General features: G+C 45.3%; 3 protein-coding genes across 3 annotated transcripts; all 3 read right to left on the bottom strand.

Annotated features, from left to right (window-relative positions):
- Positions 1-1477: 1477 nt before the first annotated feature.
- Positions 1478-6241, bottom strand: LOC115428190 (mucin-2-like; the record flags this gene model as incomplete). Its single annotated transcript, XM_030147035.1, has 6 exons — positions 1478-2146; positions 2378-3088; positions 3371-3829; positions 3983-4453; positions 4487-5188; positions 5423-6241. Coding segments are annotated over 6 exons (3831 nt in total), but the record flags the coding sequence as incomplete, so codon positions are not given.
- A 521-nt stretch (positions 6242-6762) lies between these two features.
- On the bottom strand, positions 6763-15649 carry LOC115428189 (TOX high mobility group box family member 3-like; the record flags this gene model as incomplete). The annotated part of the gene is made up of 3 exons (XM_030147034.1): positions 15629-15649; positions 7267-7347; positions 6763-6864 (listed from the first exon to the last, which is right to left on the bottom strand). Coding segments are annotated over exons 1-3 (204 nt in total), but the record flags the coding sequence as incomplete, so codon positions are not given.
- Positions 15650-16837: 1188 nt separating this feature from the next.
- Positions 16838-22347, bottom strand: LOC115428188 (GATA zinc finger domain-containing protein 14-like). Its single transcript, XM_030147033.1, has 6 exons — positions 22180-22347; positions 21325-21566; positions 20881-21104; positions 19602-20405; positions 17607-19560; positions 16838-17516 (listed from the first exon to the last, which is right to left on the bottom strand). Exons 1-6 carry the CDS (start codon positions 22345-22347, stop codon positions 17216-17218), a joined length of 3693 nt encoding a protein of 1230 aa, XP_030002893.1. The 3' UTR covers positions 16838-17215.
- Between the last annotated feature and the right edge of the window lie 443 nt (positions 22348-22790).

Genomic DNA, 22790 nt, shown 5'->3' with positions numbered 1-22790 from the left:
TGTAGTTGTCATTTTTGTGACCATAGTTGTAGTTGGGGAGCTTGTAGTTGTAGTTCGAGAACCTGTAGTTGGTGCGACTGTAGTAGTCGTTTGTGACCCTGTAGTTGTAGTTGGGGACCCTGTAGTTGTAGTTGGTGTGACTGTAGTTGCAGTAGGGGACCCTGTAGTTGTAGTTGGTGCAGCTGTAGTTGTCGTTAGTGACCCTGTGGTTGTACTTGATGTGACTGTAGTTGGGGAGCTTGTAGTTGTAGTTGGAGGACCTGTAGTTGTAGTTGGGGATCCTTTAGTGGTAGTTGGTGCGACTGTAGTTGTAGTTTGGGACCCTGTAGTTATAGTTGGTGCAACTGTAGTTGTAGTCGGGGACCCTGTAGTTGTAGTTGGTGCGACTGTAGTTGGTGAGCTTGTAGTTGTAGTTTGTGTGACTGTAGTTGTTGTTGGTGCAATGGTAATTGTAGTTGGTGTGACTGTAGTTGTAGTTTGTGTGACTGTAGATGTAGTTCGGGACACTGTAGTTGTAGTTGGTGTGACTGTAGTTGTTGTTGGCTTGACTGTAATTGTAGTTGGGGAGTTTGTAGTTGTAGTTGGAGAACCTGTAGTAGTAGTTGGTGCAACTGTAGTTGTTGTTGGTGCAACTGTAGTTGGGGATGCTGTAGTTGTCGTTGGTGCAACTGTAGTTGTAGTTGGTGTGACTGTAGTTGTTGTTGGTGCGATGGTAGTTGTAGTTGGTATGACAGTAGTTGTTGGTGCGACTGTAGTTGGTGCAACTGTAGTTGTTGTTGGTGCGACTGTAGTTGTAGTTGGGGACCCCGTAGTTGTCATTGGTACGACTGTAGTTGTAGTTGGTGCGACTTTAGTGGTCGTTTGTGACCCTGTAGTTGTAGTTGGTGTGGCTGTAGTTATAATTGGGGACCCTGGAGTTGTAGTTGGTGTGACTGTAGTTGTAGTTGGTGCAACTGTAGTTGTCCGTGCGACTGTAGTTGTAGTTGGGGACCTTGTAGTTGTTGTTGGTGCGACTGTAGTTGTAGTTGAGGAGCTTGTAGTTGTAGTTGTAGAACCTGTAGTTGTTGTTGGTGCGATTGTAGTTGTAGTTGGGGAGCTTGTAGTTGTAGTTGGTGAACCTTTAGTTGTTGATGGTGCACCTGTAGTTGTAGCTGGTGCAACTGTACTCGTAGCTGGGGACGCTGTAGTTGTAGTTGGTGTGACTGTAGTTGTCGTTGGGGACACTGTAGTCGTAGTTGGGGACATTGTAGTTGTAGTTGGGGACACTGTAGTTGTCATTGGTGTGACTGTAGTTGTAGTTGGTGCAGCTGTAGTTGTGGTTGGTGCAGGTGTAGTTGTAGTTGGTGCAGGTGTAGTTGTAGTTGGTGCGGGTGTAGTTGTGGTTGGTGCAGGTGTAGTTGTAGTTGGTGCAGGTGTAGTTTGGTGCAGGTGTAGTTGTAGTTGGTGCAGCTGTAGTTGTGGTTGGTGCAGGTGTAGTTGTAGTTGGTGCAGGTGTAGTTGTAGTTGGTGCGGCTGTAGTTGTGGTTGCTGCAGGTGTACTTGTAGTTGGTGCAGCTGTAGTTGTGGTTGCTGCAGGTGTAGTTGGTGCAGGTGTAGTTGTAGTTGGTGCAGGTGTAGTTGTAGTTGGTGCGGCTGTAGTTGTGGTTGCTGCAGGTGTAGTTGTTGCAGCTGTGGTGGTTGATTGTGGAGCTGTAGTTGTAGTTGGTGCAACTGTAGTCGTAGTTGGGGACACTGTAGTTGTCATTGGTGTGACTGTACTTGTAGTTGGTGCAGGTGTAGTTGTGGTTGCTGCAGGTGTAGTTGTAGTTGGTGTAGTTGTAGTTGGTGCGGCTGTAGTTGTGGTTGCTGCAGGTGTACTTGTAGTTGGTGCAGGTGTAGTTGCAGTTGGTGCAGGTGTAGTTGTAGTTGATGCAGCTGTAGTTGTGGTTGGTGCAGGTGTAGTTGTGGTTGGTGCAGCTGTAGTTGTACTTGGTGCAGCTGTAGTTGTCGTTGGTGCAGGTGTAGTTGTAGTTGGTGCAGCTGTAGTTGTTGTTGCTGCAGGTGTAGTTGTAGTTGGTGTAGTCGTAGTTGGTGCAGCTGTGGTGGTTGATTGTGGAGATGTAGTTGTAGTTGGTGCAGCTGTAGTTGTGGTTGCTGCAGCTGTAGTTGTGGTTGCTGCAGGTGTAGTTGTAGTTGGTGCAGCTGTAGTTGTGGTTGCTGCTGGTGTAGTTGTAGTTGGTGCAGGTGTAGTTGTGGTTGCTGCAGGTGTAGTTGTAGTTGGTGCAGCTGTAGTTGTGGTTGGTGCAGGTGTAGTTGTAGTTGGTGCAGCTGTAGTTGTGGTTGGTGCAGGTGTAGTTGTAGTTGGTGCAGGTGAAGTTGTAGTTGGTGCAGCTGTAGTTATAGTTGGTGCAGCTGTAGTTGTGGTTGGTGCAGGTGTAGTTGTAGTTGGTGCAGCTGTAGTTGTGGTTGCTGCAGGTGTAGTTGTAGTTGGTGTGGCTGTAGTGGTAGTTGGTGTGGCTGTAGTTGTTGCAACTGTAGTTGTGGTTGCTGCAGGTGTAGTTGTAGTTGGTGCAGCTGTAGTTGTGGTTGCTGCAGGTGTAGTTGTAGTTGGTGCAGCTGTAGTTGTTGTTGCTGCAGGTGTAGTTGTAGTTGGTGCAGGTGTAGTTGTGGTTGCTGCAGGTGTAGTTGTGGTTGCTGCAGGTGTAGTTGTAGTTGGTGCAGCTGTAGTTGTAGTTGGTGCAACTGTAGTTGTGGTTGCTGGAGGTGTAGTTGGAGTTGGTGCGGCTGTAGTTGTAGCTGGTGTGGCTGTAGTTGTAGTTGCTGTAGGTGTAGTTGTAGTTGGTGCAGCTGTAGTTGTAGTTGGTGCAGTAGTAGTTGGTGCAGCTGTAGTTGTAGTTGGTGTAGCTGTAGTTGTGGTTTCTGCAGGTGTAGTTGTAGTTGGTGCAGCTGTAGTTGTGGTTGCTGAAGGTGTAGTTGGTGCAGGTGTAGTTGTGGTTGCTGCATGTCTGGTTGTGGTTGCTGCAGGTGTAGTTGGTGCAGCTGTAGTTATGGTTGGTGCAGGTGTAGTTGTAGTTGGTGCAGCTGTAGTTGTGGTAGGTACAGGTGTATTTGTAGTTGGTGCAGGTGTAGTTGTGGTTGGTGCAGGTGTAGTTGTAGTTGGTGCAGCTGTAGTTGGTGCGGCTGTAGTTGTGGTTGCTGCAGGTGTAGTTGTAGTTGGTGCAGGTGTAGTTTTGGTTGGTGCAGCTGTAGTTGTAGTTGGTGCAGCTGTAGTTGTGGTTGGTGCAGGTGTAGTTGTAGTTGGTGCAGCTGTGGTTATTGTTGGTGCAGCTGTAGTTGTTGGTGCAACTGTGGTTGTCGTTGGTGCAGCTGTGGTTGTTGGAGCAACTGTGGTTGTTGTTGTGGGAGCTGTGGTTGTAGTTGGTGCGGCTGTAGTTGTAGTTGCTGGAGCTGTAGTTGGTGCAGCTGTAGTTGTAGTTGATGTAGCTGTGGTTTCTGCAGGTGTAATTGTAGTTGGTGCAGATGTAGTTGTGGTTGGTGCAGATGTAGTTGGTGCAGCTGTAGTTATGGTTGGTGCAGGTGTAGTTGTAGTTTGTGCAGGTGTAGTTGTAGTTGGTGCAGCTGTAGTTATGGTTGGTGCAGGTGTAGTTGTAGTTGGTGCGGCTGTAGTTGTGGTTGCTGCAACTGTAGTTGTGGTTGCTACAGGTGTAGTTGTGGTTGGTGCAGCTGTAGTTGTGGTTGGTGCAGCTGTAGTTGTAGTTGGTGGAGCTGTAGTTGTAGTTGGTGCAGCTGTAGTTGTAGTTAATGTAGCTGTAGTTGTGGTTTCTGCAGGTGTAGTTGTAGTTGGTGCAGGTGTAGTTGTGGTTTCTGCAGGTGTAGTTGTAGTTGGTGTTGCTGTAGTTGTGGTTGGTGCAGGTGTAGTTGTGGTTGGTGCAGATGTAGTTGTGGTTGGTGCAGCTGTAGTTGTAGTTGGTGGAGCTGTAGTTGTAGTTGGTGCAGCTGTAGTTGTAGTTAATGTAGCTGTAGTTGTGGTTTCTGTAGGTGTAGTTGTAGTTGGTGCAGGTGTAGTTGTGGTTTCTGCAGGTGTAGTTGTAGTTGGTGCAGCTGCAGTTGTGGTTGGTGCAGGTGTAGTTGTGGTTGGTGCAGATGTAGTTGTAGTTGGTGCAGCTGTAGTTATGGTTGGTGCAGGTGTAGTTGTAGTTGGTGCAGGTGTAGTTGTAGTTGGTGCAGCTGTAGTTGTTGCAGCTGTAGTTGTGGTTGGTGCAGGTGTAGTTGTAGTTGGTGCAGCTGTAGTTGTGGTTGGTGCAGGTGTAGTTGTAGTTGGTGCAGCTGTAGTTGTGGTTGGTGCAGGTGTAGTTGTAGTTGGTGCAGCTGTAGTTGTGGTTCGTGCAGCTGTAGTTGTGGTTGGTGCAGGTGTAGTTGTAGTTGGTGCAGCTGTAGTTGTGGTTGGTGCAGCTGTAGTTGTGGTTGGTGCAGGTGTAGTTGTAGTTGGTGCAGCTGTGGTTGGTGCAGGTGTAGTTGGTGCAGCTGTAGTTGTAGTTGGTGCAGCTGTAGTTGTAGTTGGTGCAGCTGTAGTTGTAGTTGGTGCAGGTGTAGTTGTAGTTGGTGCAGCTGTAGTTGTAGTTGGTGCAGGTGTAGTTGTAGTTGGTGCAGCTGTAGTTGTGGTTGGTGCAGGTGTAGTTGTAGTTCTTGCAGCTGTAGTTGTGGTTGCTGCAGGTGTAGTTGTAGTTGGTGCAGCTGTAGTTGTGGTTGGTGCAGCTGTAGTTGTAGTTGGTGCAGCTGTAGTTGTGGTTGGTACAGGTGTAGTTGTAGTTGGTGCAGCTGTTGTTGTGGTTGCTGCAGGTGTAGTTGTAGTTGGTGTAGTTGTAGTTGGGGCGGCTGTAGTTGTGGATGGTGCAACTGTAGTTGTAGTTGGTGCGGCTGTAGTTGTGGTTGGTGCAGCTGTAGTTGTAGTTGGTGCAGCTGTAGTTGTAGTTGGTGCAGGCGTAGTTGTGGTTGCTTCAGGTGTAGTTGTAGTTGGTGCCGCTGTAGGTGTAGTTGCTGCAGCTGTAGTTGTGGTTGGTGCAGCTGTAGTTGTTGTTCTTGCAGCTGTAGTTGTGGTTGCTGCAGGTGTAGTTGTTGCAGCTGTAGTTGTAGTTGTTGTAGCTGTAGTTGTGGTTGGTGCAGGTGTAGTTGTAGTTGGTGCAGGTGTCGTCGTGGTTGCTGCAGGTGTAGTTGTAGTTGGTGCAGCTGTAGTTGTGGTTGGTGCAGGTGTAGTTGTAGTTGGTGCAGGTGTAGTTGTGGTTACTGCAGGTGTAGTTGTAGTTGGTGCAGCTGTGGTGGTTGATTGTGGAGCTGTAGTTGTAATTGGTGCAGCTGTAGTTGTGGTTGGTGAAGCTGTAGTTGTGGTTGCTGCAGGTGTAGTTGTAGTTGGTGCAGCTGTTATTGTGGTTGCTGCAGGTGTAGTTGGTGTAGGTGTAGTTGTGGTTGCTGCAGGTGTAGTTGTAGTTGGTGCAGCTGTTGTTGTGGTTGCTGCAGGTGTAGTTGTAGTTGGTGCAGCTGTTGTTGTGGTTGCTGCAGGTGTAGTTGGTGCAGGTGTAGTTGTAGTTGGTGTGGCTGTAGTTGTAGTTGGTGCAGCTGTAGTTGTGGTTGCTGCAGGTGTAGTTGTAGTTGGTGCAGCTGTTGTTGTGGTTGCTGCAGGTGTAGTTGGTGCAGGTGTAGTTGTAGTTGGTGCGGCTGTAGTTGTGGTTGGTGCGGCTGTAGTTGTGGTTGGTGTAGCTGTAGTTGTAGTTGGTGCGGCTGTAGTTGTGGTTGGTGCAGGTGTAGTTGTAGTTGGTGCAGCTGTAGTTGTAGTTGGTGCAGGTGTAGTTGTAGTTGGTGCAGCTGTAGTTATGGTTGGTGCAGGTGTAGTTGGTGCAGCTGTAGTTGTGGTTGGTACAGCTGTAGTTGTAGTTGGTGCAGCTGTAGTTGTGGTGTCTGCAGGTGTAGTTGTAGTTGGTGCAGCTGTAGTTGTGGTTGGTACAGGTGTAGTTGTAGTTGGTGCAGCTGTTGTTGTGGTTGCTGCAGGTGTAGTTGTAGTTGGTGTAGTTGTAGTTGGGGTGGCTGTAGTTGGTGTAGTTGTAGTTGGGGTGGCTGTAGTTGTGGACGGTGCAGCTGTAGTTGTAGTTGGTGCGGCTGTAGTTGTGGTTGCTGCAGGTGTAGTTGTAGTTGGTGCAGCTGTTGTTGTGGTTGCTGCAGATGTAGTTGTAGTTGGTGCAGCTGTAGTTGTAGTTGGTGCAGGCGTAGTTGTGGTTGCTTCAGGTGTAGTTGTAGTTGGTGCAGCTGTAGTTGTGGTTGGTGCAGCTGTAGTTGTGATTGGTGCAGCTGTAGTTGTAGTTCTTTCAGCTGTAGTTGTGGTGTCTGTAGGTGTAGTTGTAGTTGTTGCAGCTGTAGTTGTAGTTGTTGCAGCTGTAGTTGTGGTTGGTGCAGGTGTAGTTGTAGTTGGTGCAGGTGTAGTCATGGTTGCTGCAGGTGTAGTTGTAGTTGGTGCAGCTGTAGTTGTGGTTGGTGCAGGTGTAGTTGTGGTTGCTGCAGGTGTAGTTGTAGTTGGTGTGGCTGTAGTTGTAGTTGGTGCAACTGTAGTTGTGGTTGCTACAGGTGTAGTTGTAGTTGGTGCAGCTGTGGTGGTTGATTGTGGAGCTGTAGTTGTAATTGGTGCAGCTGTAGTTGTGGTTGGTGAAGCTGTAGTTGTGGTTTCTGCAGGTGTAGTTGTGGTTGGTGCAGGTGTAGTTGTAGTTGGTGTGGCTGTAGTTGTAGTTGGTGCAGCTGTAGTTGTGGTTGCTGCAGGTGTAGTTGTAGTTGGTGCAGCTGTTGTTGTGGTTGCTGCAGGTGTAGTTGTAGTTGGTGCAGGTGTAGTTGTAGTTGGTGCGGCTGTAGTTGTGATTGGTGCAGCTGTAGTTGTAGTTGGTGCGGCTGTAGTTGTGGTTGGTGCAGGTGTAGTTGTAGTTGGTGCAGCTGTAGTTGTGGTTGGTGCAGGTGTAGTTGTAGTTGGTGCAGCTGTAGTTGTAGTTGGTGCAGGCGTAGTTGTGGTTGCTTCAGGTGTAGTTGTAGTTGGTGCAGCTGTAGTTGTAGTTCTTGCAGCTGTAGTTGTGGTTGCTGCAGGTGTAGTTGTAGTTGGTGCAGGTGTAGTTTTAGTTGGTGCAGCTGTAGTTGTGGTTTCTGCAGGTGTAGTTGTAGTTGGTGCAGTTGTAGTTGTGGTTGCTGCAGGTGTAGTTGTAGTTGGTGCAGCTGTAGTTGTGGTTTCTGCAGGTGTAGTTGTAGTTGGTGCAGCTGTAGTTGTGGTTTCTGCAGGTGTAGTTGTAGTTGGTGCAGCTGTAGTTGTGGTTGCTGCAGTTGTAGTTGTGGTTGCTGCAGCTGTAGTTGGTGCAGGTGTAGTTGTAGTTGGTGCAGCTGTAGTTGTGGTTGCTGCAGCTGCAGTTGGTGCAGCTGTAGTTGTAGTTGCTGCAGCTGTAGTTGTGGTTGCTGCAGCTGTAGTTGTAGTTGGTGCAGCTGTAGTTGTAGTTGCTACAGGTGTAGTTGTAGTTGGTGCAGGTGTAGTTGTAGTTGGTCCAGCTGTAGTTGTAGTTGTTGCAGCTGTAGTTGTAGTTGTTGCAGGTGTAGTCGTGGTTGCTGCAGGTGTAGTTGTAGTTGGTGCAGCTGTAGTTGTGGTTGGTGCAGGTGTAGTTATGGTTGCTGCATGTGTAGTTGTAGTTGGTGTGGCTGTAGTTGTAGTTGGTGCAACTGTAGTTGTGGTTGCTACAGGTGTAGTTGTAGTTGGCGCAGCTGTGGTGGTTGATTGTGGAGCTGTAGTTGTAATTGGTGCAGCTGTAGTTGTGGTTGGTGAAGCTGTAGTTGTGGTTTCTGCAGGTGTAGTTGTGGTTGGTGCAGGTGTAGTTGTAGTTGGTGTAGTTGTAGTTGGTGCAGCTGTAGTTGTCGTTGCTGCAGGTGTAGTTGTAGTCGGTGCAGCTGTTGTTGTGGTTGCTGCAGGTGTAGTTGTAGTTGGTGCAGGTGTAGTTGTAGTTGGTGCGGCTGTAGTTGTGGTTGGTGCAGCTGTAGTTGTAGTTGGTGCGGCTGTAGTTGTGGTTGGTGCAGGTGTAGTTGTAGTTGGTGCAGCTGTAGTTGTGGTTGGTGCAGGTGTAGTTGTAGTTGGTGCAGCTGTAGTTGTAGTTGGTGCAGACATAGTTGTGGTTGCTTCAGGTGTAGTTGTACTTGGTGCAGCTGTAGTTGTAGTTCTTGCAGCTGTAGTTGTGGTTGCTGCAGGTGTAGTTGTAGTTGGTGCAGTTGTAGTTGTGGTTTCTGCAGGTGTAGTTGTAGTTGGTGCAGGTGTAGTTGTAGTTGGTGCAGCTGTAGTTGTGGTTGCTGTAGCTGTAGTTGGTGCAGCTGTAGTTGTAGTTGGTGCAGCTGTAGTTGTGCTTGCTGGAGGTGTAGTTGTAGTTGGTGCAGCTGTAGTTGTGGTTGCTTCAGGTGTAGTTGTAGTTGGTGCAGCTGTAGTTGGTGCAGCTGTAGTTGTAGTTGGTGCAGCTGTAGTTGTGGTTGGTGAAGCTGTAGTTGTGGTTTCTGCAGGTGTAGTTGTGGTTGGTGCAGGTGTAGTTGTAGTTGGTGTGGCTGTAGTTGTAGTTGGTGCAGCTGTAGTTGTGGTTGCTGCAGGTGTAGTTGTAGTTGGTGCAGCTGTTGTTGTGGTTGCTGCAGGTGTAGTTGTAGTTGGTGCAGGTGTAGTTGTAGTTGGTGCGGCTGTAGTTGTGGTTGGTGCAGCTGTAGTTGTAGTTGGTGCGGCTGTAGTTGTGGTTGGTGCAGCTGTAGTTGTAGTTGGTGCAGACATAGTTGTGGTTGCTTCAGGTGTAGTTGTAGTTGGTGCAGCTGTAGTTGTAGTTGGTGCAGCTGTAGTTGTGGTTTCTGCAGGTGTAGTTGTAGTTGGTGCAGGTGTAGTTGTAGTTGGTGTAGCTGTAGTTGTGGTTGCTGTAGCTGTAGTTGGTGCAACTGTAGTTGTAGTTGGTGCAGCTGTAGTTGTGGTTGCTGCAGGTGTAGTTGTAGTTGGTGCAGCTATAGTTGTGGTTGCTTCAGGTGTAGTTGTAGTTGGTGTAGTTGTAGTTGGTGCAGCTGTAGTTGTGGTTGCTGCAGCTGTAGTTGGTGCAGGTGTAGTTGTAGTTGGTGCAGCTGTAGTTGTGGTTGGTGCAGCTGTAGTTGTAGTTGGTGCAGCTGTAGTTGTGGTTGCTGCAGCTGTAGTTGGTGCAGGTGTAGTTGTAGTTGGTGCAGCTGTAGTTGTGGTTGGTGCAGCTGTAGTTGTAGTTGGTGCAGCTGTAGTTGTGGTTGCTGCAGCTGCAGTTGGTGCAGCTGTAGTTGTAGTTGCTGCAGCTGTAGTTGTAGTTGGTGCAGGTGTAGTTGTAGTTGCTACAGGTGTAGTTGTGGTTGGTGCAGGTGTAGTTGTAGTTGGTCCAGCTGTAGTTGGGGTTGGTGTAGTTGTAGTTGTAGTTGCTACAGGTGTAGTTGTGGTTGGTGCAGGTGTAGTTGTAGTTGGTCCAGCTGTAGCTGTAGTTGGTGCAGGTGTAGTTGTAGTTGCTACAGGTGTAGTTGTGGTTGGTGCAGGTGTAGTTGTAGTTGGTCCAGCTGTAGTTGGGGTTGGTGTAGTTGTAGTTGGTGCAGCTGTAGTTGGGGTTGGTGCAAGTGTAGTTGTAGTTACTACAGGTGTAGTTGTAGGTGGTCCAGCTGTAGTTGTAGTTGGTACAGGTGTAGTTGTAGGTGGTGCAGGTGTAGTTGTAGGTGGTGCAGGTGTAGTTGACTGCCCGTTGCAGGAGGCTGTTGTTGGTAAACGGAGGCGTCAGTTTCATGTTTTGGTTCAGTCTTTGTTCAGTTTTATGTACTTTCAGTTTCACTCACCAGTCAAAAGGAGGAGGAGGTGGAGCAGGTGGAGCAGGTGGTGTGTCCAGACCTGCGTCTTCATCCTGGAGGTTTTTCCTGTTCAACAATAAACAGTTTGAACTAATAATGAAATCACATATCGTGTCTGTCCTGTGAGAACCACGTATGTGTCCAACATCGGAGCAGGCCTGGTCTGAACCATGTGACCATTAACGTACAATCAGAAACAGGAGCATGTGTACGGGGTCAGGTTTGTGTCATAATATTTGTGTGCATTAAATAGAAATATGTGCACATTAATCTGTAGTTGTGCAAAAACTAAATATGTGTAAAGTCGTGAATGAGTTCAGTCGAACAAAATGAATTGTGTGTATTTTATCGGAATACAAGTGAATACGTTTTGACCTCTGGAATTACAAACAGGAGATGCAACTTTGTGATTGTGCTTCATCCATCTTGAATACGAATTCAGCGGCATGACTCTACTGCCAAAAGTACGTCACCACTTCACAGCCATTATTTATAACGCAGAGGATCCGTGGATTCCACAGACTGACCATGAGTTCAGTTCCTTCTGTGGTCCGAACAGTGGGCCGATGGTTGGACTGGACCGCATTTCATTCCCTGACTTCGTCGGCCGTCTTGAACAGTAGTGGCTTTTCCATCGGACATATGCGGAAAACTTTACCAATATTTACTAAATGTCAAAAAAACAAGTGTGCTATGTCGGTTTTTCCATTACGTCACAAATGCGATGATTTGTTTTATACATATGGTCCACATATGTGGTCTACATATTTGGAGTAATAACAGCCCTCCCTCCGTTCCATTTATGTTGTCCATCACTGTCCATATGCATCACTGTCAAAAGGCACCATATTTGTATATCTTAAACCACACCTGTCCAAATCTGTATATATTCAAATCCGTATTATATATTTTTTTATATTCATAACCATTGCACTACATTCATAACAAACTGTATTTGCACTCTCCTTTTAAACACTTTTTTACTCAAATTTATATGACTGTTTTTGTTTTACGTGTATGTTTGTGTATATTTTGCTGCTGACAACACTGAATTTCCCCATTGTGGGATCAATAAAGGAATATCTTATCTTATTATTGCGAGATGACATGAGAAGTCATTCTATAAACACAGCGACGAACATAAATACGGTGCTGAGTTACAGATATATTCATTATTATTATGTGTTACCCTTCTATCTCCTACTAAATTAAAAAATGATTGTGTGTCCATACATACTGCACCATGTTTCTTTTAAAACTCTTCTTTTTCGCTTGTTATAATGTCCGTCAACATCTGTTTTTTTTATTCACGTGACTAGTTGCGGAAAAAGGTCTTTCCATTGCAGTTTTGCGTGATATACCAATTATGCTACACCTGAAAATGCACCTCTCGCCAGTGCAAGAACTTTTAATTAAAAAATTACAGTTTGGGTGAAATTGTCGTTTTTTTCCATTAGATATATTTTTATGCGTAGGTTACATTCGCACAATTTGAGGGTCAATGGAAAAGAGACGAGTGATCCTGTCTGATTTTGCCTTGATCTTGTCGTGGGAAGAGAACCTGAACTCATGCTCAGTCTGTGGAATCCATGTGTCTTCTGTTTGACAATTTGGTATTTTTTGATGAAATACAAATTAAAAAAAAAAAACAGTTCAAAACAAATTGTCTGAAAAACCTTTTGACATTACTACGGCACTGTGCACATGACAGACTCTGGTGTGGAAGGACCTTTTCTGAATAGGAATATAATTAACACTGGTCAACAACAAATTTATTGTTTCAGTTTTTTGCGCTGATTTAGGATCATTTTGGTGTGCTGAATCCAAAAATCACATTAATTTTGCTCAATCAGGTCAGCTTTCTGAACTCTGCTACATATTGGCTTTTTAACATGTTTGCTTACATTTATGGGCATTTTCACATCATATGATACAAAATTCTTTCATATTTCTTGCAATAAACAAGTTCTGAAGATTTTACTTTTGCCAATTTATGATTACTGTTTTTTTTAATATTACAGATGAATGAAATGGCTTCGACTAGAAGATCTTGCAAAAATAAGCCTGACGTATTCTGCTCCATCTGCGGTGAATACACCATAAATAATAAATACATCCTTTTAGAAAATGATTTTTTTTCTCTTAAAACCTATTTTGGGTGAGAACTATATAAAAAATCAACTGATAAAGTCACAAAAATGTCATCAGTTTTGTGAGAAGATCAAATTTTTCAAAATCAAATTAGCAAAAAAACCTGACTTGACTGAGAAAAACAGATGTCATTTTTGGATTTAGCGGTGCAAAATGGTCCGAATTCAGTTGAAAAAACCTAGACAATTTGCAAAAAACATTATTTTGTAACCCAGTGTAATCATTGAATGTAATATTATTCATCTGTATATGTTTACTGAGGTGATGTTCCATGGGCCACAGCGACAGGGCAGGACTTCAGCTCTGGATGTTGAATACTTTGGAAAACATACACTCATTTTACTTCGTTGGAGTTCAACTGTTTATGACACGTACATTTTGTTAATTTTCTCCAATTTATTTAAGTTCCAAAGCTTATAATGTCTTAGAGTCTGGTTTTGACCGACTCTAGATGTAAAGTGTCATGAAAGAACTTTGGTTATGATTTGGCGCTATCTAAATAAGATTTGATTGATTGATATAATTGAAGAACCTCAAGGACAAATTTTAGTATTTGGCTAAAATACAACCTGAACTACATCAGGTTAAATGAAATATTTAACTTTTTTTCCTTCTTTTTTTTTTCTTTTAATACCATCTTTTGAACATGACAATAATTACTGATGGAATGCAGCAGTCATGTGACCTTCGATGACTATCCAAGTGATTCTCTACTGACAACAGTTTCTTTGCAGAAACTGGTGAAAAAACGGTGAATGGATCGCTGATGATCTGGTGAGAGTGAAGAGGTTATGAACACAGCCGTGAGCTCTGGTAGTGATTATTTTTTTATGTGTATGATGTGATTTCAGTTGTATCTGATCACGTTTCTGCCTCAGCCTTCCTTCCAGGTATTTACTGATGCATTGCTCTGTTTTTCATTAGTGCCTTCGTCGTCTTAGTTCGTTTCTTTGCTTGATTCAAACCAGTCGTTTAACTCTTCTGAGACAGAGTTAAATCTGTTCTTCTGACAGCGTCGTTCATTCAGATTCAGATTTCTTTATTGTCATTCAGACATTACATCAGACATGCACTGCAGAACGAAATTATGATGCATTTTGACCACAATAAAAACAATTAGATAAAACACTACAAGAATAAAGAGATTTAAAAAATAATAATAATGTATGAAAGAAAACGCTCCATCACTGCATCAGTTTGGGTTCAACAACTTCAGGCAGAAAATGTCTCAAACATATTAATCACTGCTGTAATTATCCAATGGAAGGATCGTATTTGTTTGGTTCTTGAATCATTTTCTTCGATTCTTGAATATATGATACTAATTTACAACTGAATGTTTTTGTTGAATAAAAAAATGTTCTCTATATTTAAAGACAAAATAAAATGAAACATGATTCCAGACTAGTTTACTTTATCAAATCTTTAGTCAGTATTTGCCACAAATGAGCAAACAGAAGGAATTAAAACAGAAGTATGTGTATAATTACATTTAAACCGATAAATATACTGCTAGACAGTTTTGATGAGAAACAGATTCTCCAGAGGAGGCACCAGCCTTTATGAACTGTTTAAACCAGGGGTGTCAAACATGCGTCCTGGGGGCCAAATGCCGCCCACCAAAGGTTCCAATCCCGTTGAATTTGCGAAGTGTAAAAATTCCACAGTCAAAGCTGTGGAACTTATTTTAGTTCAGGTTCCACATGCAGACCAATCTGATCGACAGTCAAATAAGAACAGCAGAAGAACCGACAAAAAAGCATGACTGCAAATTTACTACTGGGTTTGATGTGAGAAAAATAATATTACATTATGCCTATAAATAATGACAAGTTCAAATTTATGTCTTTGTTTTAGTCCAAAAATAACATTAAGTGATGAAAATATTTACATTTACAAAGTATTCTTTAACAATAAAATGTGAATAACCTGAAAAATATGAACAACCTGAAATGTCTAAAGAAAATTCGGCACAATTAACAATTTTCTGCCTGTTCCTCAGTGTTTAGTGTCTTTGTAGATCTGATCCATAATGCACATGTAGAAATGATAAGTTGAGGCAGAATATTGTTAAAATTGTACTTATTTTTCTTAAGAAATTTTGTTTTTTTTTCAGGTTATTCACATTTTTTTTATTTGGATAGTTTATAAAAGTAAGTATTTTCAGAATTTAATGGGGGGGGGGGTTGCACTAAAACAAAGACACAAATTTGGAGTTGTCATTATTTGTAGGTTATTATTCTATTATTTTATGTGGAACCTGAACAAAAATGAGTCTGAGACCCCTGGTTTAGACACTTTCACACTGGTTTATAGACAACACCCAATCAATCAAATTAAGTGAAAGTACTGCCCTGAAACATGACTAATTAACAGAGACATGTTGGGATTAAAAGGTAATTTTTTTCCTGAAATAAAATCAAAGTAAGAGACAGAAACATCATATATCTGCAAAAGAAATTACAGGAAAAATCCAAATAACCAACACATGAATAATCCACACTTACAGGTTTGGCCTGCACTGATGGAAGTTATCGTCCTCTGTGCCTCCTCCTGCCCACAATCCTTTGCTGTCCCGTTCTGGGGGGGGACGGTGGCTTTATAAAAGGATGACACAGGTGAAGTGACATCACGCTCTTAACAAAGACTGATGGGAAATGGTTCAATATGTTATTCATGCTTTATTGTGGGTGTGGTCAAAGTCAGGGATGAGCCATTCATTCACCTTTTATTTAGGAAAAGCTTTTAGTCAGTGTGGAAACTCACTGGTCAACATTTTTAGAGCCATGATTCTGGATACGATATGTGTTTGATCACCTGTGCAGGCTGTTGGGAGATAATGTGTAGTAGATGTGAGTGTGGAACACGGGGCGTCTGGTACGTGTGTTCTAGTACCAGGGTGAGTGTGGAACACAGGGCACAGCTAACCCTAAACACAGCTGTAGTTCTGCACACTTATTTATCTACATTTCTTTTAATTATCACATTGATAATATTTCTCTAGTACATACTGTACAAATTACTGTCCTGTTTAATTGTGTTTTAATATGTGTATTTGGTGTATATGCAGGGGCTTCAAAAAGTCTGTGGAAAAAGAACATCACTGACGTGGTTTAAATCAGGGGTGTCAAACTCACCTTACCTGGGGGCTGCTGGAGGTAGAGTCTGGGTGAGGCTGGGCCGCATCAAGTACTCCACAACAAGAACACTTCTTCTGAACATGAACATTTCTTTAACATAAACGTTCCTTCAGAACAGGCTTCTACTGACTACTTCTTGCTACCAGACGTCTGGCAGCGCTTCCTCTTGCACAGATGAGCCACATTTGGCTTGAGGGAGGAAGCAGTTGAGACCCTCAGTATGTCTTGAAGATGCTCATTATGCCGAGTTGAATAATGACGTTTGATGTTTTATTCTTTGTGAAACTTTTTCTGTGCATGTAAGACCTGTCGAAGTCTCCCTGTGCTCAACAACAAAATATTCTGTCTCCCACTTCCCCTGGAATTGTCTGTGCTCGTCCCTAATCTTTCTCTTCGTGGTAGGTTTTGAAAAAGCCATGACTGGGACAGGATACATTTGTGTGTCACTTGTTACATCCTCCTTCACTAATCGCACTTACCTGAGGTGTGTTTACGGGCATCAGAATTCCAAACATCACCTTTAATGAAGGGGAACCTAACAAGTAGCTATAAATAATTAAACTAATAAATAAATAATTTAAATAAATTTCCCCACAAAAATTAGATCCTGTGAGAAAAACTTGTGAGCCGCACTAACATTAATTTTTGGTATCTAGTGGGGGGGGTCACAAATTTATGTGCTGTAGGCCACGAGTTTAAGACCCCTGGTTTAAATGGTGTGACCCTCAGTTTTACAGACGGATTTAAAGGCTGGGATCAACACTTGTACAAGTGTAATGACTGAGATGGAGCATATGTTGAAAAATAAATACGACTTAAGAGTTATTTTTTATATACACATATATATATATATATATATATATATATATATACACACACACACAAAACTGTCCTTTTTCCACAAACCTTTTGAAGACCCCTCCTATACATTTAGAGTTATTTTTAAATATACATATATATGTGTGGGTGTATATTTATACCTTTACACACACACACACACACACACACTATATGGACAAAAGTATGTGGACATGTTGAATTCAGGTGTTTCTTTTCTAACAGGTCTGGGATAAAAAACAATTATGACTAATGTCAGAATATAGTGTTATATTATGGGATAAATATCAATGCATTCCTTTGTTTGGTTTAAATTCTTATCTTTGTTTCTAAAATGACTCAGATGGTTTGGACTGAATTTCTCTCAACACGGAGGTTTTTTTTTTTTTTTTATCCATGACTGATTTTAAAAGTTCTACTTCTAAATTTCTAAACTATTTTTCCTGCTTTGACTGTAAATATTTTTTTTTTCTTCCACATCTAACCATCTCCTTTCATCACATATCACTGAGGAAGAAAAATCTCCCATTCAACTTTAAGGAAACATTGATGTTTACAAACTTTATGGACATAAATATTGGGACACATCATGTCTACAGCTGTCAGAAGTCCTGTTCATAAGGATTTGAGAGAAAAGCATCAATATTTCCAAAATTTCAATGTTGAAACTATTCAACTATTTAAGCACGCTGTTAAAAAACAGTTACTACTGACAGAACTTCAGATCTCATCCTAAATGTGCCAGACTTTACATGATCCTGGACTTTCTCTTCTACTGAAACCATTAAAAAATGAAGAGGTAAAGACATGTATCAGACACAAACCACAACTCTTTTCATGGTTTTATACTTTATTACGTTTAATACTGGATATTATCTGTTACAGTCACAGGGCACAGAATAATCCCTGCAGAACGCTGGCATTGGTCCAAATATCCAAATAACATGTAGTTTCTGTTCATCTATTTGTGTCCACTCAGTGTCTGCTCAGTGGATTCTGTCTGGATGCAAATAAGAGTTCAACTGAATATGTTGACCTGCAACCTGCATTCAATTAAATAATATTAAAGATGGAAAATCACAGTTTCAATATCAGCACAGTATTAATCAGACATGGAGATAATAAATGATAAATAAATGTGATGATGAATTAATGAAAACCGACTGATTTTGTTTTGAATAAATATGAATTCAGATTTAAATTTTGTAAACATTATGTAAATTATGTGGTTAATGTCCAGGTCTCAGTACCAGAGAACAGCCGTCACCATGGCAACGATTAACAATAAACCTGTTCTGCTGATGACTACAGATGAGGCAGCAGCGGAGGTTGTTCCACCAGTGCTGTTGGTTGGTGCAGCTCCTGCGGTTGTAGGCGCTGCACTGGTGGTTGTAGGCGCTGCACTGGTGGTTGTAGGCGTTGCACTGGTGGTTGTAGGCGCTGCACTGGTGGTTGTAGGCGCTGCACTGGTGGTTGTAGGCGCTGCACTGGTGGTTGTAGTTGTGGCAGCTGTAGTTCTTCTGGCTGTGGTTGTTGGTCTGGACCCTGTGGTTGTAGCTGCAGCGGTTCTGGGTGTGGATGCGGTTGTAGTTGTGGACCCTGTGGTTCTCCTGACAGTAGTCGTTGCAACACCTGCAGTAGTTGTTCTGGACCCGATGGTTGTAGTTTGTGCTCCTGTTGCTGCTGTGGCTGTAGTTGTAGTTGCCAAACCTGCAGCAGTTGTTCCAGAACCTGTAGTTATAGTTGCAGCACCCGTGGTTGTAGCAGCGGGAGCTGTGGTTGATGATGCAACTGTGATTGTTGCTGTTGGTGCAGCTGTGGTTGTTGTTGCAGCAGCTGCGGTTGTTGTTGCGGCAGCTGTGGTTGTCATTGCGGTAGCTGTGGTTGCTGGTGCAGCTGTGGTTGTCGTTGGTGCAGCTGTGGTTGTTGTTGCAGCAGCTGTGGTTGTTGGTGCAACTGTGGTTGTTGTCGGTGCAACTGTGGTTGTTGTTGGTGCAGCTGTGGTTGTCATTGGTGCAGCTGTGGTTGTCGTTGGTGCAGCTGTGGTTGTTAATGCGGCAACTGTGGTTGTCGTTGGTGCAGCTGTGGTTGTTGGTGCAGCTGTGGTTGTCGTTGCGGCAGCTGTGGTTGTTAATGTGGCAATTGTGGTTGTCATTGGTGCAGCTATGGTTGTTGTTGGAGCAGCTGTGGTTGTTGTCGGTGTTACTGTAGTTGTTGGTGGTAGAGCTGTGGTTGTTGTTGGTGCAGCTGTGGTTGTTGGTGCAGCTGTGGTTGTCGTTGCGGCAGCTGTGGTTGTCATTGCGGCAGCTGTTGTCGTTGCAGAAGCTGTGGTTATTGTTGCGGCAGTTGTGGTTGTTGGTGCGGCAGTTGTGGTTGTTGGTGCAGCTGTGGTTGTTGTTGCGGCAGCTGTGGTTGTCGTTTCGGCAGCTGTGGTTGTCATTGCGGCAGCTGTTGTCATTGCGGCAGCTGTTGTTGTTGCGGAAGCTGTGGTTGTCGTTGTGGCAGCTGTGGTTGTTGTTGCAACTGTAGTTGTTGTTGGTGCGGCAGTTGTGGTTGTTGTTGGTGCAGCTGTGGTTGTTGTTGCAGCAGCTGCGGTTGTTGTTGCGGCAGCTGTGGTTGTCATTGCTGCAGCTGTGGTTGTTGTTGGTGCAGCTGTGGTTGTTGGTGCAGCTGTGGTTGTGATTGCTACAGCTGTGGTTGTGATTGCTACAGCGGTGGTTGTCGTTGCAGCAGCTGTGGTTGTCATTGGTGCAGCTGTGGTTGTTGTCGGTGCAACTGTAGTTGTTGGTGCAGCTGTGGTTGTTGTTGTGGTAGCTGTGGTTGCTGGTGCAGCTGTGGTTGTCGTTTCGGCAGCTGTGGTTGTCATTGCGGCAGCTGTTGTTGTTGCGGAAGCTGTGGTTGTCGTTGCGGAAGCTGTGGTTGTCGTTGCAGCAGCTGTGGTTGTTGTTGCGGCAGTTGTGGTTGTTGGTGCGGCAGTTGTGGTTGTTGGTGCAGCTGTGGTTGTTGTTGGTGCAGCTGTGGTTGTTGTTGCAGAAGCTGCGGTTGTTGTTGCGGCAGCTGTGGTTGTCATTGCGGCAGCTGTGGTTGTCATTGCGGCAGCTGTGGTTGTTGTTGGTGCAGCTGTGGTTGTTGTTGTGGTAGCTGTGGTTGTTGGTGCAGCTGTGGTTGTGATTGCTGCAGCTGTGGTTGTCGTTGCGGCAGCTGTGGTTGTCATTGATGCAGCTGTGGTTGTTGGTACAGCTGTGGTTGTTGTCGGTGCAACTGTAGTTGTTGGTGCAGCTGTGGTTGTTGTTGTGGTAGCTGTGGTTATTGGTGCAGCTGTTGTTGTGGCAGCTGTTGTCGTTGTGGCAGCTGTGGTTGTCATTGCGGCAGCCATGGTTGTTGTTGGTGCAGCCGTGGTTGTTGTTGGTGCAGCTGTGGTTGTTGTTGGTGCAGCTGTAGTTGTTGGTGCAGCTGTGGTTGTTGTTGGTGCAGCTGTAGTTGGTGAAACTGTTGTTGTTGTTGGTGCAGCTGCGGTTGTTGTTGCGGCAGCTGTAGTTGTTGTTGGTGCAGCTGTGGTTGTTGTTGTGGCAGCTGTGGTTGGTGGTGCAGCTGTGGTTGTGATTGGTGCAGCTGTGGTTGTTGTTGGTGCAGCTGTGGTTGTTGTCGGTGCAACTGTAGTTGTTGTTGGTGCAACTGTAGTTGTTGTTGGTGCAGCTGTGGTTGTTGGTGCAGCTGTGGTTGTTGTTGGTGCAGTTGTGGTTGTCATTGCGGCAGCTGTGGTTGTTAATGCGGCAGTTGTGGTTGTCGTTGGTGCAGCTATGGTTGTTGTTGGTGCAGCTGTGGTTGTTGTTGGTGCAGTTGTGGTTGTCGTTGCGGCAGCTGTGGTTGTTAATGCGGCAATTGTGGTTGTCGTTGGTGCAGCTATGGTTGTTGTTGGTGCAGCTGTGGTTGTTGTTGCGGCAGCTGTGGTTGTCGTTGGTGCAGCTGTTGTTGTTAATGCGGCAATTGTGGTTGTCGTTGGTGCAGCTATGGTTGTTGTTGGTGCAGCTGTGGTTGTTGTGGCAGCTGTGGTTATTGTCGGTGCAACTGTGGTTGTTGTTTGTGCAACTGTGGTTGTTGTTGGTGCAGCTGTGGTTGTCGGTGCAGCTGTGGTTATTGTCGGTGCAGCTGTGGTTGTTGTTGGTGCAGCTGTGGTTGTCGTTGGTGCAGCTGTGGTGGTTGTTGGTGCAGCTGTGGTTGTTGTTGGTGCAGCTGTGGTTATTGTCGGTGCAACTGTGGTTGTCGTTGATGCAGCTGTGGTTGTCGTTGGTGCAGCTGTGGTTGTCGTTGCGGCAGCTGTGGTTGTTGGTGCAGCTGTGGTTGTTGTTGGTGCAGCTGTGGTTGTCGTTGGTGCAGCTGTGATTGTTGTTGCGGCAGCTGTGGTGGTTGTTGGTGCAGCTGTGGTTGTTGTTGGTGCAACTGTAGTTGTTGGTGCAACTGTGGTTGTTGTTGGTGCAGCTGTAGTTGGTGCAACTGTGGTTGTCGTTGGTGCAGCTGTGGTTGTTGTTGGTGCAGCTGTGGTTGTCGTTGGTGCAGCTGTGGTGGCTGTTGATGCAGCTGTAGTTGCTGGTACAGCTGTGGTTGTCGTTGGTGCAGTTGTGGTTGTTGTTGATGCAGCTGTGGTTGTCGTTGCGGCAGCCGTTGTCGTTGTGGCAGCTGTCGTTGTCGTTGGTGCAGTTGTAGTTGTCATTGCGACAGCTGTGGTTGTTGTTGGTGCAGCTGTAGTTGTTAGTGCAGCTGTGGTTGTTGGTGCAGCTGTGGCTGTTGTTGGTGCAGCTGTGGTTGTTGTTGGTGCAGCTGTAATTATTAGTGCAGCTGTGGTTGTTGTTGGTGCAGCTGTGGTTGTTGGTGCAACTGTGGTTGTTGTTGGTGCAGCTGTGGTTGTTGTTGGTGTAGTTGTGGTTGTCGTTGATGGAGCTGTGGTAGTTGTTAATGCAGCTGTGGTTGTTGTTGCGGCAGCCGTTGTCGTTGCGGCAGCTGTGGTTGTCGTAGGTGCAGTTGTGGTTGTCGTTGATGGAGCTGTGGTAGTTGTTAATGCAGCTGTGGTTGTTGTTGCGGCAGCCGTTGTCATTGCGGCAGCTGTGGTTGTTGGTGCAGCTGTGGTTGTCATTGGTGCAGCTGTGGTTGTCATTGCGGCAGCTGTGGTTGTTGGTGCAGCTGTGGTTGTCGTTGGTGCAGCTGTGGTTGTCATTGCGGCAGCTATGGTTGTTGGTGCAGCTGTGGTTGTCGTTGGTGCTACTGTAGTTGTCATTGCGGCAGCTGTGGTTGTTGGTGCAGCTGTGGTTGTTGTTGGTGCAGCTGTAGTTGTTGGTGCAACTGTGGTTGTCGTTGGTGCAGCTGTGGTTGTTGTTGCGGCAACTGTGGTTGTCGTTGGTGCAGTTGTGGTTGTTGTTGGTGCAGCTGTGGTTGTTGGAGCAACTGTGGTTGTCGTTGGTGCAGCTGTGGTTGTTGGAGCAACTGTGGCTGTTGTTGGTGCAGCTGTGGTTGTTGGAGCAACTGTGGCTGTTGTTGGTGCACCCGTGGTTGTTGTTGGTGCAACTGCGGTGGTTGTTGGTGCAGCTATGGTTGTTGTTGGCGCAGCTGTGGTTGTTGTTGGTGCAACTGTGGTGGTTGTTGGTGCAGCTGTGGTTGTTGTTGGTGCAGCTGTGGTTGTCATTGGTGCGGCTGTGGTTGTCGTTGGTGCAGCTGTAGTTGTTGGTGCAACGGTGGTTGTCATTGGTGCAATGGTGGTTGTCGTTGGTGTAGCTGTGGTTGTTGTTGTTGCAACTGTGGTGGTTGTTGGTGCAGCTGTAGTTGTTGGTGCAATGGTGGTTGTTGTTGGTGCAACTGCGGTGGTTGTTGGTGCAGCTATGGTTGTTGTTGGCGCAGCTGTGGTTGTTGTTGGTGCAACTGTGGTGGTTGTTGGTGCAGCTGTGGTTGTTGTTGTTGCAGCTGTGGTTGTCATTGGTGCGGCTGTGGTTGTCGTTGGTGCAGCTGTAGTTGTTGGTGCAACGGTGGTTGTCATTGGTGCAATGGTGGTTGTTGTTGGTGCAGCTGTGGTTGTTGGTGCAACTGTGGTTGTTGTTGGTGCAACTGTAGTTGTTGTTGGTGCAGCTGTAGTTGTTGTTGGTGCAGCTGTAGTTGTTGGTGCAACTGTGGTTGTTGTTGGTGCAGCTGTTGTTGTTGGTGCAACTGTGGTTGTCGTTGGTGCAGCTGTGGTGGCTGATGATGCAGCTGTAGTTGCTGGTGCAACTGTGGTTGTCGTTGGTGCAGTTGTGGTTGTTGTTGATGCAGCAGTGGTTGTCGTTGCGGCAGCCGTTGTGGCAGCTGTTGTTATCGTTGGTGCAGCTGTAGTTGTCATTGCAACTGTGGTTGTTGATGCAGCTGTGGTTGTTGGTGCAGCTGTTGTTGTTGTTGGTGCAGCTGTAGTTGTTATTGCAGCTGTGGTTGTTGTTGGTGCAGCTGTAGTTGTTATTGCAGCTGTGGTTGTTGTTGGTGCAGCTGTAGTTGTTGGTGCAGCTGTGGTTGTCGTTGGTGCAGCTGTGGTTGTTGGTGCAACTGTGGTTGTTGTTGGTCCAGCTGTGGTTGTTGTTGGTGCAGCTGTAGTTGTTGGTGCAGCTGTAGTTGTTGGTGCAGCTGTGGTTGTTGTTGGTGCAGCTGTGGTTGTTGTTGGTGCAGTTGTGGTTGTCGTTGATGCAGCTGTAGTTGTTGTTAATGTAGATGTGGTTGTTGTTGCGGCAGCCGTTGTCGTTGCGGCAGCTGTGGTTGTCGTTGGTGCAGCTGTGGTTGTCATTGCGGCAGCTG

Source organism: Sphaeramia orbicularis, chromosome 11 (genome assembly GCF_902148855.1).
Source record: "Sphaeramia orbicularis chromosome 11, fSphaOr1.1, whole genome shotgun sequence".
Lineage (NCBI taxonomy): Eukaryota > Metazoa > Chordata > Actinopteri > Kurtiformes > Apogonidae > Sphaeramia > Sphaeramia orbicularis.
The sequence above is the reverse complement of the archived record's forward strand: the minus strand, read 5'-3'. Positions and strand labels throughout refer to the sequence as shown.

Bases quoted from the DNA above. Each gene is read 5' to 3' on its own strand.
- LOC115428188 (XM_030147033.1), bottom strand. From the start codon at position 22,347: ATGACAACTACAGCTGCACCAACGATAACAACAGCTGCCACAACGGCT. The intron at 20,406-20,880 runs GCACCAACAACA...CAACAACCACAG, and splicing joins CACCAACAACAACCACAGCT to CTGCACCAACAACCACCACA. The intron at 17,517-17,606 runs CTACTGTCAGGA...CCAGACCAACAA, and splicing joins TACTGCAGGTGTTGCAACGA to CCACAGCCAGAAGAACTACA.